The sequence below is a fragment of the Lampris incognitus genome, chromosome 9, assembly GCF_029633865.1.
Source record: "Lampris incognitus isolate fLamInc1 chromosome 9, fLamInc1.hap2, whole genome shotgun sequence".
Taxonomy (NCBI): Eukaryota; Metazoa; Chordata; class Actinopteri; order Lampriformes; family Lampridae; genus Lampris; species Lampris incognitus.
Genome location: NC_079219.1, coordinates 14,290,469 through 14,311,636, shown reverse-complemented (window position 1 = coordinate 14,311,636; position 21,168 = coordinate 14,290,469). Strand labels below are relative to the sequence as shown.

The 21,168-nt window shown below is 46.2% G+C and overlaps 2 protein-coding genes and 1 pseudogene across 2 annotated transcripts in view; all 3 read right to left on the bottom strand.

Annotated features, from left to right (window-relative positions):
• LOC130117741 (transcription factor HIVEP3) overlaps positions 1-2,169 on the bottom strand; it is a 56,849-nt gene extending 54,680 nt beyond the window's left edge. Inside the window, exon 1 of the mRNA XM_056285932.1 lies at positions 1,926-2,169. The gene's annotated coding sequence lies outside the window, so the exon portion shown is untranslated. The remainder of the gene's footprint in view (positions 1-1,925) is intronic.
• Positions 2,170-7,459: 5,290 nt separating this feature from the next.
• Positions 7,460-17,969, bottom strand: serinc2l (serine incorporator 2, like). The gene is made up of 10 exons (XM_056285938.1): positions 17,833-17,969; positions 16,975-17,136; positions 15,899-16,086; positions 15,531-15,610; positions 15,065-15,202; positions 14,653-14,822; positions 11,394-11,484; positions 9,787-9,937; positions 9,473-9,682; positions 7,460-9,297 (listed from the first exon to the last, which is right to left on the bottom strand). The coding sequence occupies exons 1-10, from the start codon at positions 17,869-17,871 to the stop codon at positions 9,159-9,161; spliced, it is 1,368 nt and encodes a 455-aa protein (XP_056141913.1). The 5' UTR covers positions 17,872-17,969; the 3' UTR covers positions 7,460-9,158.
• On the bottom strand, positions 10,810-10,903 carry LOC130118737 (U6 spliceosomal RNA; annotated as a pseudogene).
• Positions 17,970-21,168: the final 3,199 nt, after the last annotated feature.

Here is a 21,168-nt window from a genome sequence, read left to right as displayed (position 1 = left end):
AGACTGCCATTTTGTCCTTATTCAATAAGCAGTAATTGCATATCGGCCTCTCTCCCCTTTACCCCATGGTCCAACATTTAACTGTACTACTATATTTCCACTCTGTTCCTTTCATTATAGGCCCGAGCTTGTGAAGGGCACTGCAGTACCGCTGCTCTTGTGGGTTTTGCGCGTCATTTTCAATGTCTTGGCGCAGATGAGGGTTGGGGATGATGCATGCATTTCACTAGTGGGCCTCCCATGATGTCATGAAAAAAGTATTTCTGAGTACAAACAGGCTTTGCACTGGACCGGCTTCCAAATAAATCCGATCCTCAATTAAAGACTGCAAAGTAGACTAAGGGCTATGTCATAAAACAAAGTCTTTTACAATAGCTGGAAAATATTTTTGGAAAATTCCTTTTGGGATAGCTTCACTTCTTTTTTTATATATATATCCAAAGCTGTATGAGCCACCTCAGCCAAAGTATGAGCCACCTCCATAGCAAATTGAGATAAGAGCTACAGTGAGCTAGCTAGCCTGGGAACCTGACGACTCTGCGAGCTCATGTTTTAACAGTCTGGTTCCCAGGCTAACAATGAGCAGACTGAGTGACTTCACCTGAAGCAAAGTCCATATTTCACCATGTTTTTCCCACCGACTTTTTTCAGAGTATTACTTTTACACCAGTATATTGTAACTAAACTCGGACAGACAGACAGACAGACAGACAGACGGACAGACGGACAGACAGACAGACAGATAGACAGATAGACAGATAGATCGATAGATAGATAGATTGATAGACAACAAACTGACCCCCCCCATACAATCCTGACCAAGTTTTCAACTCGGTAATTAGTTACTGTGGCTTAAGGACAACGCAGATAATTGTAAGAAAAATATATAAGACCACTCTTCAGCACTTCGTACACGATCCTGGCTCTCATATGACCCGAGACACTTTTTCAACTGTGCGAATCTGCCGTTCAACGATTAAGTGGCCATTCTCGCGTTGACCACAAAACAACGCAGGTTTTGTCAGCTGGCCACAGGTGCGGCCACTTGTCCGTAGACCACAAGAAACACGGCGGCGTTAATAAAGACCGGCGCCGTCCGATCCAATCAACGCCAGTTAAAAAAACTACACTTAGAAACTTCACCTGCGTTGCCAAGCGCATCGACTCAATCCAAAAGCATGATGTCATATCACCCTGAGCTCTCGCATGGGATGCGGTGTAGACCACCGCTAGCTCACAAGACCGACGATAAGCTCACAGTTCCCTTAAATGTCCGCTTCTGCGTGGATCGGGGAGCCGCGTTATCGGCCGATTCGAGTGAGGGGCAGCGGGGACGAGGGTGCCCGCAGGTAAACAGCGGGGCGATACGTCGCTTCCCCTGCGCTACGGCGTCCCCCGCCGCTCATCTCGAAAGGACTCCCCCCCCCCCCGCCCGCCAGCCAGCCAGCCAGCCAGCCAGCAGCGCGATTATAACGTAGTTTTCCCACCCGGACCACGGTCCCACAATTCCCACGGAAAAGCCCACCAACTGAAATGAACCGGTTAAAAACAATTCGACGAGGCCCACGCGACGTGGATATGCTCCCACGGCAAATAATGACAGAATAGCGAAAGCGGACAGACGTGGCAGAGACGCGGAGCGGAGGAGTCCACATTTTCACCAGCGACGCTGTCGATTTTTCACACTGTCACGTTGTCACAACGTCTTCCAGCAACTTCACGCCAGGACCGTCACTCCGGCCAATCCTGCCCGAGAACTTCACGCCAGATGTTTTCCACGACCGCCACAAAAACCGCCCGGAGGTGGCGGCGGCGGTGGCGGCGGTGGTGGGTGGGGTGTGACAACCTCCTCAAAAGCAATCAAAACAGTCTAATAAGGCGACAAACGAGGAAATAAAAGCGTAACAATGACAAATGCGTTTTACCAGCTCGCTTAGATCAGGAGAGCCACGGCCAGTTTATCCCCCGCGGCGAGAAGGGCCAGAGGTCCGCACCGCACTTCCTGGAATGTGTCGCCTCGGATGAGCGCAGGTCTCGGCGGCCGCGTCGCTCGGTGGCAGAGAGCCGTGGCGGTGAGGGGGGCTTCCCAACGCGTTGTCGAAACCGGACGGCGGTGCCACATTCAGCTGATCCGCTTGACAAAACAACATCTCGTCCTACGCAAACACGCCGCCGCTTTCTCTCTCTCTCTCTCTCTCTCTCTCTCTCTCTCTCTCTCTCTCTCTCTCTCTCTCCTCTGCCTGAAGGAGAGGTCCGGAGCACCCCGCCCCCTCCACGCGCCCCCCACCACCACCGCCATCACCCCCGCCCCCGCCGACTCGATAAATAATAATGAGATAGTACAACAACACAAGTACGCGTTGGTTACAAGAAAACAACAACAAACGCGTCATTTTTAATGCCATTAATTGTGACGACCCAGTCAACGTCAGCCACGCAGACGCAGGAAATGATTGTGATTCCGCGCATACGTCGTGAGAGGGATAGCCCTTGTTGGCTCCGAGTTGTTTCGGTTCAGTTGAAGGACCCCCCCCCCCAGGGCCGGTGCACCCTCCCTCACTACACACACACACACACACACACACACACACACACACACACACACACACACGTTGACTCTAGGTCACTTTAGGGACATTACACAGACTTACATTCATTTCCTGGAGACTTACCCTAACCATAACCGCTACTTGCCTAATCCCAACCCAAACCTATCCCCAACCTTAACCACTGACCCAAAAATCAGCTTTTTCTCGATTGCGGCCATGGCTTTGGTCCCCAATTGGATAAGCCATCCACAATTCACTGGTTTTCAGTCTGAAATGTGCCCCCCCCCAAGTCAGAAACGCGCGCGCGCGCACACACGCACACACAATATATACACACATGACCTTGGAAGCCAGGAAGATGCTGACAGCACACCGCACATATAGGAAGATAATAGAGGTCAACCGCTTGTGCCACAAATCAATTAACATCAACGAGATGGATGAGATTCACGCTGAAGGGTCAGTAGAGAAGTTTGCAATTTGCACACATCTAGGCTCGGTGTATTTCCTGCTGATCAGATGATATTCCTCTCTGCATAGCGACCCCCTACCCCTCTACCCCCCACCGCCACCACCAGCCCAGTACCTAAGGAAATAGAAAGCGCAGCGTGTGTGATACGGGTTAGATACCGTAAAGGTCATTGAGAAGTGGCAGGGATAGTAAGTCCAGCTAAGGCTGTGTCCCCTCTATGGCCTGGAGATCAAATACTTCTCCAAAGGCCAGTGGCTGGCTGAGCTCGTGTGTGTGTGTGTGTGTGTGTGTGTGTGTGTGTGTGTGTGTGTGTGTGTGTGTGATGTAGGGTGACCCACAGCACACCAGACCTTTTCACCTTACTCACACCATCACCATGGCGACACAGGCAGCCCGTGAAAGGATACAGGAGGTTGAACACAAGCACCGGGAGGGACCGCTACATAAACAGAGACCATGTTATTTTTCTCATCAGCAGCAGCCACGAACTGCACCTCATTGAGGCATTGAGGCTTTCAAGGCATCCCAGTGGAGAAGAAACCGATATGGAGTTGAGTTGATAACATTTCTCTCTCTCTCTCACACACACACACACACACACACACACACACACACACACACACACACACACACACACACACACACACACACACACACACACACACACACGTGTTACTGACCATGTTGGTCTTTGCGTTGTAATTTTTTGTGATTTTATTGAAGTATTTTTGAAAGTCAAAGTCTCTCCTCTCTCTCTCTCTCTCTCTCTCTCTCTCTCTCTCTCTCTCTCTCTCTCTGCATTGGTGTGACTGTATAGCTGGAGCCTAATCTTCTGTGTGTCGTATTTTCTGAGCTGACTGTGCATCTGCATCTAGCACGGGTCGCTCTTTGTTTCCTGAGTTGAAAACAGCGCCACAGCAAAGGACGGGGGGGTGGTGGAATGGGGGGGGGGTGAGCGAAGAATGGAGAGACGAAGAGGGAGAGGAGGTGAGGGAGAAGGAGGGATGCCAAAAAAAAAGACGTGGTAGGAAGTGTGAGACGGAGCAGGAGACGTCGGAGGGAGCGCAGGGACACACTGTGGTGTGAGCTCTCCGTTCTGCTACAATACGACTCTGACAGGCTTATGTAACCAGACTGGCCTGGCACTCGGCTCACAGCAGACGCCGGCTGCACTGCCTGTTATATAACTGCATTAGCTGCTCCCCTGAGCTGAGGGGGAGCATGCGCAGAGGACGGCTCTGCACGCGCGCGCGCGCGCGCGCACAGACCTTCAGACTTCCAGCTCAGGAGTGAGAATGACCGCATTGCACTGCAGCTAACACACACTAAATAAGATGATGCAGAACATGAAGTTATGAGATTCGAGCAGATCTGCCGTTGCCCACGGTTTACCTGATGAAGAGAGGGGGTGTTCTGGGACGGCCCTGTGAGTCTGACAGTCCGACAGCCATCAACACCGCTTGCTTCTATCAGCCAGCAACAAGTTGCTTATCCTGGACAACCTTAATCAGGGTGTAATGCTGGGTAAATGTTCCCAGTACACATACGCCGACAGGGCCAAAACTCCATTAGATCTTCTGCATGCAGAGCATAGCTTCATGTGCCTTGGTCCCACACTTAAAATGCACTTACTTGTCAGATGGGCTTTTCCGGTCATTCTGCAAATAGTAGTAGTTACGGTTGCACGATGCCTTTTCTCATCGGTGGTTTGAAAGAAAGAGTGAAAGTATTCAAAATTTACTTACTAGCAATGCTAAGATTATGATCCTGTGATGATCTCTTTCAGCGGCAGAACATCATTCGTGACCTGTTTCTTGAAAGGTCGACGGCAAATGCAGCTAAATGGTAACATTTCTAAATGAGTGTGCGAAATAGAAAGCGAGGACCGAGGCCAGTGAAGCTAGTTTTGGTGATAACTGCCACTTCCAGGCCAACGCCCGGTGCCAAAGCAAGCACTTTAGCAGGGATACCCTCAGTGGTTAATCATCAACACATTACAACCTCTGATCTGCTAGTGCAGCGTCTGATTACCTCAGAAGATAAAGGAGGAAATTAGTGCTGGGATTTATTTCAATGGCCTTGGGAGAAGAGTGTCATGAATTGATCTGAGGAGAAAAACGCAGTTTACCCTTTATGCACCCAATTAAAACAGTGGGGTTTGTGACACTTGGTCACTCTGGTGAGGAGAGAGGTGGTGTGCAGCGAGTGATGGGATACACTAAAGAGTGTGTGTGAGACCCTGACCGGGCAAGACTCAACCGGCCGATAAAGTGGGGCAATGTGTGGGGTCAGGCGTGCACTCGAACAGAGACGGGGCTTCCCCTGCACCACACACTAACACACCGGTTCAGCTTCACAGCACGTCCTACAGAGACAGCGTGAGAGGGCCAGACAGCTCACATGAAAAGCCAGGGGTTACTGCTTTCAACACAGAAAAACACGAAAACGTTTAGCCACATCGCCCCCACCCTAATCCACTGCACCACCCAAGCCAATGACTTTTCCATGCAAGTCATTGATGGGAGACCTTTTCTAATGGAACCCAACTCTGATTTTATGACGGTCGTTGCGCTTTTCCTTTCCTTTCAGTGGAACCCAGCCTGATTATCATCAGAATATTCCCAGTGTAATAATCAATTTGATCTGTCATAAGGATCAAAATCACATTCTGCGCTGATAATGGCGGATTTCCTTTGACAAGCACTGCACTTCCTTATGATAACAGACTGGAGGCGAACCTACGGTGGACACACGCTGGCCTCTGTGCAGAGACAGACCTCAGCCAATTCGCAATCACCTCCGATTTAAAGCTCCACCTGGCTGTGCTAGATATGCTGTCTCCACCTCTGCATACAAAGGAAGTGGAAGTTTGGTCTTTATACCAGGCTGTGACACAATCCATCAACCTTGGATTGTCATTGATAGGCCGAGAGAAGGGTGGTGTGCTAAGAGGGTGGGAGCCAACAGCAGGCAAAGTGTCCCGTGAAGAGCTCCAGACGGTGCCAACTGGAGTTTGGGACTGAAGCAGCCAAAGTCAACAGGCGCTGTCTGACAGCCAAGTGAGAGGGAAATAACACAGCAAAGGCTGCAAGCTGCAGCTCACAGCGCTATATAACTGTAAGCCACCTCCACTGTGGTCTATTTATTCATCAATTTATAGTTGAGCAAAGTGGTTAGAGCCAGGCAGAGATATTAAAAAAAAAGAACTAACAACACATCATTATCAGTTAGCTGCTTCAATTTCAGTCTCTCATCACTAAGTCTTAGAGAAATTCTTACAGCCTTAAGTGAAAGTGAGAGAAATGGACTCCTGCTAGGCTTAGAGGACTAGCTGGTTTCGCTTTTACATCTGGACTTGTCAGATCTTGTAAGGCTGCAAGTAAGAATTCACTACATGCAGGAGCAGCGTGTTTCCTCTGCACAATGACTGCTGTCACACACACACACCGATCCAGCACAGCCGCCCGGTGAGGAGCGGGGACAAAGAGGCCGATTGCAAACAACACTGCTGTGTCACTGAAATGACTTCTATCCCGAGGTGACTCGTTAAAACAGAGAAAAAAAGAGAACATTTCCAAACTCCGTTAGAGGCAAACAGGGACTGTCCAGAGATGTGTTTAGATTGTTGAGAGGGAACCGCTGAAATAGGGTGTGGCGATGGAGGAATGAGTGCCAGACAATCCATCAGCCATACAGTGCTTGCACAATAGCGTTGTGTCAAGAGTGTGGTTTGCCTAACTTGTTTATCAAGGCTGATGTCCATACATAATCTTGGTGCAGAGTAAAGAACATGCTGTGCTGTCCCGGTTTGACTCCCTTCTCTCCCCAACTTTGCTACCTCCTAGCCCTGTCCGCTGGGGCGATACGGTTATTCTTGGGGACCCCCCGTGCGGGAACTAATGGAAATCGTATCGTATGTCCAGATAATGTTCTCTTTCTGGTGGCCCGCTCGAGGGAACATTTCTGCACGTCGATACAACTGACCACATCTGCAGGGCGTCTCGGTTGGCTGTGCGGCGTACGTCACCGCTGTTAAATGTTTTCCAAAAATGCCTCAACGAATCAGTAAGAGCAAAAGAAACCACTTCTGGTTGCATTAGCGATTTTTTTTCCCCAAGTTATGAGACCAATTTTTACTCTGCAACTGAATAAAATGCCGCGCAGGACTCCATCCTCACACAGGAGCATCTATAAACGTGTACTGATGCAAACTATTAATCGCACACAAGTATGATTAGGATGTTTTACTTCTTATGTTCAGCATGGCATGTTTTCATGGGACACACCTGATCAGGATCCCTTTCAGGCTCCATTGGGAATACGAGGGCGCCTACAAGATATTCAGTTCCATCTAGTGGACAAAGCAAGGAAAAATGAGGAAAAGCGAGGATATAACCATCAAAGCTGTCAGTCAGGAAGCTGGTCCAAACAGAAATAGTTGCTTGAAAAGGAATCTTTATTAAAAACAGTAATGACACAAGCGATTCCTATATCAACCTATGACACGGGCCGATGCCTCTGTGGAGCGCAATGGCCAACCCACCAGGTAATGCATAATAAGTACACATCTGGACTAGTAACTCGTTCATTTTGAAATGCAAGATGAAGGCACTTAAGTTTCTTGAAATCTTGATTCTACCACCGACACTACTGAAACATCCAGATTCAGACTTCTACATCGAGAGGATTCAATTTAAAGGGCAAATGTGACATACAGATTAGATTTGTGACGCCTTATCGATTACAAGAGCTGACGTTTTCAGCCACCGTATTTTCAAACTTGTCCGTTTACGATACACAATAATACAATCAGTCAGACAGGATATTCAGTTCACATTCTGGTCATTAGATCTCGCAAGTACGTCAACGGTAATTTCAAGGTAGTGCCAAAACAGCTTATCTGAAGTACAAAATATACTGTCGTCGAGTCATTTTGTTTCATTCATATTCAAATAGAGGTAAATAGATAATGCATAAAATTACTGTGAGCACAAACAACATACTATTCCTTTAGTCAATACCATTTAACAGCAATATGTCATTTTTGAAATGCGTTTTTTCCCCCATACATTGCAATACTGAGTATTTCCCTTTTTTTCTGAACTAGAGAACATGCTCTCTATGTATTTGGCTATATACCAGTGTTGTGAGACGTTTAGGCTTACATCACTTTCTTAACCGAACCTGTGCACAGGTCATGATGCGGACTGCTGTGGGTCAATACATGCAGCCTTACTGCATACAGACTGCTATAGCAGTGCAGATAGTTGCACGTGGCTATACAAGGCCGAACACAGTAGTACATGGAAAGGACATAGCACCAGAGAGTAATCAGCTTAAGCCAGAGGAGACAGGGAAGAACTGAGATGACACTAGTCATTTATTGTACCTGCATTTATTCTACAAAAAAAGGTCAGAAACCTCTGGCTCAAGTTGAACTGATGAGCGTTAATGTGGATCCGCATGCGACCCATTAGCAGCAGGGGAAGCCCTGTTGCGGGCAGTAGGGTGTGTCGTCCTAGCCTTATCTAACTCTCACACTCAAAGCTCTCTGGGGTGCTGAAAAGGGTTACCCTTGACACCCCCCAGCAGCCAAAGAGCCCAGCTGATTGAGGTGGAATCCATACATAGCCAATCAGAAGGCCCGACCTCGCTGGCCAAGGAAAGGAAATCCCCGACTCAACCATCTATGGTATAAAGTATGCACATGATAGCTGAGTCTTTGCTGTTTCCCGGAAACAAATGTTTTGCCAAAATATAGCGGCACTCACAAAATCACCATATGTATTGTGGGAAGGTAGAGAGGTTGGTCAATAGTTTATCACGCGAGATGAATTATTGACAAATAAAGTTGAGGCCAAAACTAATCAGCGTGGCAACTGATAAAAAAAATCCATTTCTTTTTTGAATATATAAAATCTTCAGTGATTAATTATCACATCCAATGGAAAGTAGTACTTTCCCATTGGAGAGTAGTAAAACAATAAACAAGCAGCAAAGATCCTCTCATAACGAATATACAATAAAACAATAATTAAAAGTGAACGAGATATATTCCATTACGTTTTCCTTTAGATAGCTGAACACCCTAAGCCGTACCATGTACATCTATTTGACAATTCTGGGACAGGGCTGGTTCAGTTGAAATCCCTGTCGGGGAAAATGAGGGGGGCAATGAGGGTCCAGAGGTAGAGACCCAAGCCCAGCCAACTGGAGCTCATTTTAACCCACACAGCAGGCATACTGCTCTTCATGGCCTGGGTGGTGGTATCTGGCCTGAGGGGAAACAATAGTTTAGTAAAACCATCTCAACATGTCAAGGCTACAGTGATGTGCACTCATTCACTTTACTTGTATAAATATCCTATATGCTTCACTGGTATTATTGAGGTAAATTTTGCAAACAAAAGCCAGCTTGCGACTCTCCTTTAGATCATATGCCAGTACTTACTGGTACCAGTTGGTTAGGGTCATCATGATGTACAGAGAGGCCAGACAGAGGTGAAAGTGGAAGAAGGAGTAGCTGTAAGTGACGCCCTCCTCCTCGTTGTCCACGGCCCTGCGTAGCCCATCCTCTCCTACCTCGACCTCTATGCCCGCACTGCCGCCTTCTTCCGTTTGCATCAGTTTGTTCACCTGAGTGTTGCTGGATGAACGGATACTGGGAGGGGGAGGAAGAGCGAGAGCTTTCCATTTGACAGCTTCTTGACAAAACATTAACTAGCACATTCAGAAATGTGATGGAATTTGCATCTCTAAACTTACCTGGCATAGAGAGTGCAGAAGAGGAAGATAACCAATCCGACAATACCTTGCGCATCCCACCACTGCACCTGCTCTGAGCTGGTGTCAGGTATGGACTCAGTGGTGTTAACGCTCGACACCAGACTCAACAGGCTGGGATTACACTTACGATCTAAGAAAACAACACACATTTTGTCACAAAAATACACAATAAAAAAGATTGGTAAGTGAGACAGATCGATGCCCACCGATTCACTTTATACCTGGAATTAACTTGAATTTTTAGGTATTTTGATTTAATTCTAACATAACATTACTATATAAAATTCTACGTGTAAAAGCACCACTAAAAGCATTGAAAAAAAAACAAAACAGTTTCAGGGAACGGCCAGGCATATATTTGGCCACACTGATTATATGTAAATGCAATGGACTTTGCAATTTTTTTAAGAAATATAAAATAAATGGCTATGTAAGAAGTTTTTGATATGCTCAACTATACTGCCATATTTTTGGTATTTGTTCTTCTGTTTGCACTGAAACCAGACAATCAGCGGAAGAACAACTGTTGTCTAATGCTAGCCAAATTAGCAAAGACTGATGGCTTTTTTTTTCCCTCCCCCCCTTTTTTTTCCCTACCCAATTGTATCTAGCCAACTACCTCACTCTTGTGAGCCATCCCAGTTGCTGCTCCACCCCCTCTGCCGATCCGGGGAGGGCTGCAGACTACCACATGCCTCCTCCGATACATGTGGAGTTGCCACCCGCTTCGTTTCACCTGACAGTGAGGAGTTTCACCAGGGGGACGTAGCACATGGGAGGATCACGCTGTTCCCCTCCAGTTCCCCCTCCCCCCGAAAAGGCACCCCGAGCGACCAGAGGAGGCGCTAGTGCAGTGACAAGGACACATACCCACATCTGCCTTCCCACTCGCAGACATGGCCAATTGTGCCCGTAGGGATGCCCGACCAAGCCGGAGCCAACACGGGGATTCGAACCACCAATCCCTGTGTTGGTGGGCAACAGAATAGAACGCCACGCCTACAAAATTAGGAATGCTTCACTAATTTGCATGTCATCCTTGCGCAGGGACCATGCTAATCTTCCAATTTTTGTATATGTATTGCCGAAGCAATACGAAAGACTGATGTTTAAAGAAAAGGACAAATCATGTTCTCACCTCCATAAAACCTGCAAATGAGATTTGACCTCCATGGTAAGGTTTACACTGTGGATATGTGGATAGCTGATATGCATTTCAACTCCAGGTTTAACTTACTGTAATTCGTATACTAGATACCAGCTAAATAATAATGCATTACAGCACTTGCACAATCAATCAGCGGGCAGCATGGCACTAATCCTCTATTAAAACCAAGCTAGCCAAGTGTCTTTCAAGTAACACTTGTATGGGACATGAAACATGAAATGACAAGGAGCTAACTATTAGCACACAGTAGCAGTTCATTTTTACGTTGTGGCTTATCAAACTCACCAGTGCAGTCATATTGCTGCAGTAGCTAGGACAGTAGATGTAGATATTTGTAAAAGATGAGTTTACTCCCAGATGCATGCAAAACAAATGAAATGAGATAGAGCTGGTAAGAACGAGAGAAGGAAAGACGTACTTGGGTTGTTGGTCATCGCAGACCAAGTGACATACATGGTGTAGAGGGAGATGAGCGAGGCCTGAAGCAGACCAGAATGTGGCTGGGCTTCCTGTGACACACACACACACACACACACACACACACAAGTATGTATGTATGTATGTATATATATATATATATATATATATATATATAGTTTAATTAAGGCCACATCATTTCACTAATGACTCCATACTCCATCAAGTATTGGCATATCTAGGTAGAATTTGGTCAGTGCACCCACTAGTTTCTCTATACAATCACGGCAATACAAACTTTAATACAGACTTCAATTGTATTGTTTGAGCGGCGGCGTTATTATGAATTTGAATCTTGGTCTAAAAACTAATATGATCCTTAATAACACGCATTATGGCTGAAGTTCATGGCAGTACCAATACCTTCCCCTAGCCAAACGAGCAGCAGTGGTCAAATACAGCCACGTCTGAAAATTAAATATAATATTTAAAGCTGCATTAGGTGATATTTTTGATGTTAAAAGTGAATCACATGACTCCCTGTAATGTGAAAGGATTTCTTATATTGCCGATCGCACTGAAAATCAACACCACAAGTCTCCCCTGGGCATTCTGTGGGGGGTACTGCGGGAATATGGGGTACCAGGGCAGTTGCTACAAGCCATCCAGTCCTTGTATAACCAAAGTGAGAGCTGTGTCCGCATTCTTGGCACAAAGTCAAATACGTTTTTGGTGGGTGTCGGACTCCTCCAAGGTTGTCCTTTGTCTCAGATTCTGTTTGTGATATTCATGGACAGAATCTCAAGGCGCAGCCAAGGTGAGGAGTGTGTCTGTTTTGGGGACCTCAGAATTACATCTCTGCTTTTTGCAGATGATGTGGTTTTGTTGGCTTCATCAGAACACGACGTCCAGCATGCACTGGGGCAGTTTGCAGCGGAGTGTGAAATGGTCGGGATGAGAGTCAGCACCTCCAAGTCTGAGACCATGGTTGTCTACCAGAAAATGGTGGATTGCTCCCTCCGGGTTGGGGATGAGTTGTTGCCTCAAGTGAAGGAGTTCAAGTATCTCGGGGTCTTGTTCACGAGTGAGGGTAGGATGGAGTGTGAGATTGACAGGCAGATTGGTGCAGCATCAGCAGTAATTCAGACGTTGTACCTGACCATTGTGGTGGAGAGGGAGCTGAGCCGGAAGGCAAAGTTCTCAATTTACCAGCCAATCTTCGTTCCAACCCTCACCTATGGTCATGAGCTTTGGGTGGTGACCGAAAGGGTGAGATCGCGGCTACAAGCAGCTGAAATGAGTTTCCTCCATAGGGTATCTGGGCTCAGCCTTAGAGATAGGGTGAGGAGCTCGGACATCCAGAGGGAGCTCGGAGTAGAGCTGTTGCTCCTTCGTATCGAAAGGAGCCAGTTGAAGTGGTTCCGGCATCTGATTAGGATGAATCCTGGGCACCTTCCTTTGGAGGTTTACCGGGCATATCCTACTGGGAGGAGACCCCAGGGTAGACCCAGAACTCGCGGGAGGGACTACATGTCCAATCTGGCCTGGGAACACCTTGGGATCCCCCAGGAGGAGCTGGAGGGCGTTACTGGGGAGAGGGACGTCTCGAGTGCCCTACTTAGCTTGCTGCCACCATGACCCGACCCCGGAGAAGCAGCTGAAGATGAATGAATGAATGAAATCTCTGGTTTTCTTTAGGCCAACATGTTAACAAACAATTGTGTGCTTACACATCCAGAAGAAATAAAGCAACACTGGATTCACCTTTCAGTCCACTAGTACTATCTAACTGAGAAGAATCAATCGCAAGCATGTTCTTTGCTATATTTCGGCCACTGCAGAGACAGAGAGGGAGGGGAGGGGAGCAGCTTAGCTGTGTCTGTGTTTTTTCCCCCACCTTTTTCTCCCCAATTGTATCTGGCCAATTACCTCACTCTTTCAAGCCATCCCCGTCACTGCTCCAGCCCCTCTGCCAATCCAGGGAGGGTTGCAGACTACCACATGCCTCCTCCAATACATGTGGAGTCACCACCCGCTTCTTTTCACCTGAGAGTGAGGAGTTTCACCAGGGGGACGTAGCACATGGGAGGATCATGCTATTCCCCCCCCAGTTCCCCCTCCCCCTCGAACAGGTGCTCCAAACGACCAGAGCAGACGCTAGTGCAGCGACCAGGACACATACCCACATCCGGCTTCCCAACCGCAGACATGGCCAATTGTGTCTGCAGGGACGCCCACCCAAGCCGGAGGTAACACAGAGATTCAAACCGATGATCCCCATGTGGCAGGCAACGGAATAGACCACTACACTACCCGGACATCCATTGTGTCTGTTTTGAAATCTCTGTAGCCCTACTGTTTGCCATCTGGCAGTGAGACTACTACTACTTTTCTTAACTGCTCCCATTAGGGGTCGTCACAGCGGATCATCTGTTTCCATCTCTTCCTGTCCTCTGCATCTTCCTCTGTCACACCAGCCACCTGCATGTCCTCTCTCACCACATCCATAAATCTCCTCTTTGGCCTTCCTTTTTTCCTCTTTGGCAGCTCCATATTCAGCATCCTTCTCCCAATATACCCAGCATCTCTCCTCCACACATGTCCAAGCCATCTCAAGCTTGCCTCTCTTGCTTTGTCTCCAAACCGTCCAACCCGAGCTGTCCCTTTAATAGACTTGTTTCTAATTCTGTCCTTCTTCGTTCACTCCCAATGAAAATATTAGCATCTTCAACTCTGCCACCTTCAGCTCTGCCTCCTGTCTTTTCATCAGTGCCACCATATCCAAACCATACAATATAGCTGGTCCCACTACCATCTTGTAAACCTTCCCTGTAACTCTTGCTGGTACCCTTCTGTCACCCTCTGGAAGTGAGAAATCGCTAGAAATTGCTTAAAAAAGGCTAGAAAAGTACAGTATTTTTTTCTTATTTCCTGGGTTAAAGCTAGGAAAGAATACAAACCATGTCTGAGTAAAGAAAGTCACATGACCTCTCTGTCCTTACTGTTTGTTTTTGAGAATGGACTTCAGCCAGATCATACATACACCTTGTAAAACGTGATTTGAAACATTCTCAAATCATCTGAAGTATCCCATGTATTCTACATGAGCAACAAAATAATATTCAAAATGTTTTACTATTCTCCTCTCTCTGCTTTTGTTTTAGCACTAGAAACCTTATAACTTCAAATTGAACAAAACAATAGCAACTGAAGCGTGATAACAACTTATTCAGCTCATTAGTAACTGCTTTTGACTGTACCTGTACTTTAGGCAGGATGGAAACAACAGAGATAATGACACTGAAGATGAGGTTCAAGCTGATGAAGACCTTGTGCTCGGTGCAGTCATCAGGCTTTGTATAGTAGACAAAGAAAAGCACTACAGCAGTGATAGTCAGGGCATAGAGGATGAAGGTGAAAGACAGGAGGCCTGAAAGATAAAATGTTGAAATACTGGATTTAAACATTAAGTGTGAACAAAAACACATCATACAAAGTTTTTACATACTAAACGGAATGCAATACATTTCACATCACATGAACGTGTGGAGGTAAATTTGAAACCTGAGGATTAAGACAGAACATTTACGAAACAAGTGTTAATGGGTGGTCAACTGTTTTTTGAATTTTGCCCTTGAAAAACAAACAGAAAAGGCCAGTGAAAAACTGTACCTGCAAACCAGCATTTGTTGTCACTATTTTCAGCGTTCTCTACCCACACCTTGTTCCAGGAGTGGGCAAAGTCGATGAGCAGTATGAGCTGGATGAGAATGAAGATGAAAGATCCCACCACTCCGAAGTAAAACCACACTGTGATGTGCAGAAGAAAGAGACAGAGCAGTAAACCCTGTTGATTCAATTTCAAAAAAACTGTTTCCTGAAAACTAATAACTCCTGTATCTATATCAGCAAGTTTCGATCATGTGCCATGGTGAGCCATGTGTATGCAGGTTTTCATTCTAACCACACCAGCAGATTGCATTAATAAGTCAGCCAATCAACAGCCCTTGTTTGACAGGCAGCTTTGTGTTGGAACTAAAACCCATATACACATGAATCTCCCTGTCACATGACTGAGTATCAATCATATGACACAAAGATCCAGAGGTTAACTGCAGGTAACCATGCTTGTTAGTACCAGTATGAAATGTTCCATCAGGGATGAAAAATGCTCCCACTGTTATTCCAACCAGGATCAGAAATTTAAAGAACCAGAACCTAGGGAAAAAATAAATGACAGAGTTTTAAGTACAAAGCCACCACCAGCCCAGTAGCACTGATCACTAATACACACAGAGATGGAGACTTTAACAACTCGCCTATCGTGACTAGCATTTTTCTGTCTTGGCTAGAGCAAAGTTTACTAGGCAGCCATGATTTAAACATGTTCAAACAGCGATTGGAAGAGACCAGACCACACTTCAAGACCAGGGCTCTTCATTTTGGTTTCCATTTTTGAACACACATGCTTTGCTTAGGTAAAAAAATCAATGCGTGTTTACTTACCCATTTTGGATGACTGCACGGGGATCTTTGCTGCTACGGACACGAATCATGATGGCGGAAAAGAGGAAGAAGAAGCAAGCCATGGCAAAACACATTCGGTAGACAGACTTGTAGCCCACAATAATATCACAGTTGACTTGATTCTCAATACCTGGAATGGTGTTCCCTCCCTGGCAAAACCCTGGGATCTATAAAGCAGCAGATGACGTGCAGTGAAGCCAAAAGATTTTAAGAATCTTCACTGATAATTGTCAAATTATGATCAAATTTAACTACATTATATTTGGATTTAATCATGAGCTGATTTCTACAGGGTTAGTTAATGATTTCCAATTTGCTTGCGCTCTTTCTCTTCATATTAATATATATATAGAGAGAGAGAGAGAGAGAGAGAGAGAGAGAGAGAGAGAGAGAGAGAGAGAGAGAGAGAGAGAGAGAGAGAGAGAGAGAGAGAGAGAGAGAGAGAGAGAGACACGGGAGTAATCTATTTCATATAAAGTGTCAACACCACTAATTTCTCAGCCATACACAGGTAAGGCAAACCTACACACAGCATTTGTAAGGGGTAACCTAGGAGCGCAGGCTGTTTCCTTGATTCAGGATATCTTTGTGCATGCTCAATAATCCAGGTAAGAAAATCACAGAAAGTTGAATCAGTTCATCTGGACGTGTTTACTGAGAGAAACGTTTCGTCACTCTAAGTGACCTCTTCAGTCTAAACTGACTATAGGTATTCCCACCCTTATAAACAATACAGTGGCATAGCCACCGAAAACGATGTTTCATATGCAAACTGCCTTGATCATTTGCATATGAAACCGAGCACTGTTTTCGGGCGTTATGCCACTGTATCGTTTATAAGGATGGGGATCCCTGCAGTCAGAAGAGACTGAAGAGAAGTCACTTAGATGAGTGATGAAATGTTTCTTCCTCAATAAACGTTGTGTCCAGATAGACCGATTCAACTTTCAGTGATGATTCGGGATCTCATCTCAAGATGTGACGTGATGGACAAAACACAAACAATTAAACACATAGGAGGTGATTAAAAGTAAAAGGGTAAACAGGAATCTCACTTCTCTGAGTTTAGCCTCCATTCCAGGAAGGATCATAATGACAGACACCATGGTCCCCAGCAACAAAAAGAAGGAGAAAACCAACCGAGTTACGGTGGAGTTATTGGAGCTGGGACAGCAGCCACACAGGAGGCATGGTGCGGATCCGCACAAACAGGAGGCCTAGAGAAAGGGGAGGAAAGCTTCAGCAAGGAACTCGGTCGATTCAAAGTCTGACCCAAATAACCACCTGACAACACGTGACTGTAAACAGACACTCAGTGAATTGCAACAACACTTTATGAGGCCAAACTAGGGCATCAGACTGCACCCATGCCATTTATGATGCAGAGCATAAAACAGGGAAAGATAAAAAAAAGAGACGGCCCTATTTAACCAAGAGCTATCGACATTAACCATGCTCCACAGACACTAGTTACCTTAGGACTTTTCTCAATTGTTTTTCGTGTATATGCTCCGTGTATTACCATGGGATATGTACGTACACGGATGCTCTCTAAGAACAGCAACAGTCGCCAGTGCGTCTATTACCAAGACTATAGACGGTGCCAATGCAAAAAAATGGGCTGTCACTTCCCGATCTATTATCATGATGTGGCCTGGAGATTAACACTAGCACGCTAGGATAACTTCCTTGAAATCTATTAGCATGCCCCTTTTTGTTTAGATTAAGCGGCTACATTTGTTTGTGAGGTACTGATCTTTATCTAAGGCTGCCTGAAAAGTGACCGTGACAGCTAACATCGGGTACCGTGAGCCTCGGCTAGCACGACAGCTTTAACGTTCAAGTAGGGCGAGAGAGAGAGAAAAAAAACACCCCTTACGCCGGTATTTGTGGAGCGGCCATGAGATACTTACACAACTTGCTAAGGAACATAAGGCGAGGCAAGCCCCCATTTTGCTAGAAAAATAAAAAGAAACGGATGCAAAAGCCCCGCACGCCCGTTGGCGAAACCGCCTCTCGAAAACAACAAACGCGAACACCCCGACGCAGAATCCACACGAGCGAGTTCCTGCGCCCGCCTTTCAAAGTAAAAGTCTTCGTTCTAAGACGTCACAAAATCACACACGAAGAGACACGCAAACCGAATTGAGACGAATTCAAATAGCCTCTTGAAGTCGGCCTGAAAGACTCCCACTTACACAAACGTCGCTACTGTCTTTTTGTACCCATTTAGCCTTTTTTCATCGCGTTTTAAACAGCGTGTCGTGTTTTTGTCACCGCATTTGGCATTTCATTGGCCAATCAGTGTAATTTGCAGAGGGCCGGGGGGCATGGCAAACTGACTATGCTGGTTTGGTCGCGACACATTTTTAATCAGGATATGCAACATAAAGACAACAACGAGCAAAGTCTCTTTTCCCCTGGACATCCACATCCTCCCAAGTCAGTAACAGCGTGCCTTGTGCTCTTGTCATGAAAAGGAGATTTGTTCCTGTAGTTTTAGGAGCAGGGACCAGATGTTAAGCAGTAAGGGGGGAAAGCAGCTGTATATACATGCCAATACGCTCTCCTCCCTGGAATCCTCGCCTCCCGTTGGGCTTCCGTGCTGCTACATCTGAAGTAGTTGAGCCCATACATACATTATTTCTAGCGGCGGGGTAAAAGCCTTTTGACGGACAGATGTCACCTGTACTCGAAGACGTTTGGATTGGACGGTGCTGACAGGACCATGGATAGCGCCTAGCCTACACTGGTGCGGGGGGGGGGGGGGACGATTGCTCGTGTATTTTGAAACAAGAATGAAAGAAAAACACCCCTAAGTATGTTTTGCAGCGATTTTTTTTGGGGGGGGGCGAATTAGTGTGACACCCCCGCCCCCCTGCACGATTCTCCTCTTGGTTCTGTCCCGTGCATATGTTCGCTCGGTTTCACACCAGTTGAGCTGAGCAGCCGAGATGCAACGTCTCTATAGGAATATAGAAGGAATTTCCTCTGGTTTTCGGTTCATCATGAAACTAACGGCGGGGCATCTAGAAGGTTAAGCTATTTTAATCACCTTTACTGTTGACGGACTGCGTCCCTGTCTGGTGAGTAACACCCCCCCCCCCCCCATAATTAACCGTTCAAAGGCTGGTATAGTACAGAAGGCTACGTGGAACACGAAAGGAATCTACATTTTAATCCCAAGAGCGCGATTTTAAGTCTAAACACTGCACTTATTTGCAAAGTATGAGCGAAATGCAATGCATGCATACATCGATGCATCGCATCAAGTGAGCCTCGCAGCCAACTGATCTACCGCCGCACCTTTCTGCTAAGGTAGCGTCTGTCTGAACCAGTGAATTGGGGTCATTTTATCAGGATAACATGAAGAGCACGAGAACAGGGGCTCAGCCTCGTCTCGCAACGCCTGCTGCAGAAAATAAATGCCACAATACCACAGAATCTCCACAAACACCCTGGAGTTTGGAGGAGGCTTCTCGTTGGGACTTAATCTGCTGTGTAATGGATTACTGGGACGGATTTAATCTACTGTATAATCAATAAGTAAACATCATTAAAGTCTAATCCCTGTCAGAGTGTGCACTGCATCCCAGTGGCGTGTCTGTCTGTCTGTTTATTTACAGCATCGCCCCGCGGCTGTCCTTATCTCTGAGGTCTTATGTAAGTCTCGAGAAGAGAGAGGTGTAGTAGCTGTGCACTTCCTCCTGACAGCACACACAGCCCGCTGCAGGAAAACATTAGCAGCGTGCTCAGAGGCATCCTTTACATTCACGCAAACAAGGTTTCAATCCAGACGCCGCTCATGCGCCGTGTTATTAAAAAGGTCCTCCTCTCGGTCAACCTCACACGTATCACCGCAGCAACTGCAACATGAGGGCTGAAGGAACGGATCTTGTAATTAGGTGTGTGTTACTGTTCCTTGGAGGAAGACGAGCACCGTGTCATGCTTAAGCTCTGGGCTAAGTTATGAGTCTTGACTGTAAGGATGAAGCAGAGGGAGAAAGCAGAGGTCAGACAGGCCCGCAAAGGCCCAGGCCTGGGGCATATTTGGTCTACAGATGATACCCAGAACAACTTTCCCTTGTTCATTTTCCCCCGAGCATAAAGTCACACTGACACAATGAAAGGAAGGAATGGCACACAGCCTTAATAGCTAGAGATGCACGACTGCTTTAACCGCTTAATAAAAATACATGGAAAGCTAAAGTTTAATTATTATTGCAGACTGAAATGAACTCAGGACAGTAAATCTTCATAGCCACAAGTCACTAAAGTCACTGGTACGACACAGGGTTTGCAGCTTACGCTTATTATGTTCAACATGGATGCCTCTAATTGTTTAATGTATGCAAAGCTGAACGTATGACATACAGTTAAAGGTAAAAATTATTAGCTCCCTTTACGAAATCAAACAAAACCCTTAACTTTTCCATGGAAATGACCATAACCAAAAGTGTTTATAGTTTAATCGCTTCCAAAGGAGCAAAGACAAAATCTCCAATAAGCTTGATTAAGATATTTTACTGATGCACTGAATTGAAACAAGAAAAAACAAAAATGACAAGGCCAAAATTATTAGCCCTCTGACAATTAATAGTCAATAGTGTAACCTTTCTGACTCACAACTGACAACAACCTCTTACGGTAGTTCCTAACTAGGTTGGCACATCATGTCTCTTGAGGGATCTTAGCCCATTCTTCCATGGCAAATTGTTCCAGCTCATCCAGATTGTGTGGTTTTCCAGCATGGACATGAACCTTGAGCTCCCGCCACAGATTCTCAACAGGATTGAGATCTGGGCTCTGAGAGGGCCACTCCAGGACCTTGATTTTTGGTGTCCTTCAAAAAGTTTTGGACCAACTTGGATGTATGCTTTGGGTCATTGTCTTGCTGGAAGACCAGGCAGGGACCTAAAGCTAGACTGGCAGCAGATTTCTTGACATTATCCTTCAAAATGTCAACATAATCTTCTTTCTCCATGATCCCATGCACCCGAACAAGGTTCCCTGTGCCTGAAGCAGCAAAACAGTCCCGCAGCATTATGCTCCCACCACCATGTTTAACTCTGGCAACTGTGTTTTTAGGGTTGAAGGCCTCTCTCTTCCTTCGCCAAACAAAAGCAACATCTGTGGGCCCAAACAGTTCACGTTTAGTCTCATCAGACCAAAGGACAGCCTTCCAAAACTCCTGCTCATGTTTTAAATGTTCATGAGCAAACAAACTTCAGTCTGGCTCTGATGTGCCG

Excerpts from the sequence above, each read along its gene's own strand:
- serinc2l (XM_056285938.1), bottom strand. The coding sequence starts at position 17,871 with ATGGGGGCTTGCCTCGCCTTATGTTCCTTAGCAAGTTGT. Across the intron at positions 16,087-16,974 it reads TGGAGGCTAAACTCAGAGAA|ATCCCAGGGTTTTGCCAGGG; the intron begins GTGAGATTCCTG and ends GCTGCTTTATAG. Across the intron at positions 15,611-15,898 it reads CGTGCAGTCATCCAAAATGG|GTTCTGGTTCTTTAAATTTC; the intron begins GTAAGTAAACAC and ends TTTTTTCCCTAG.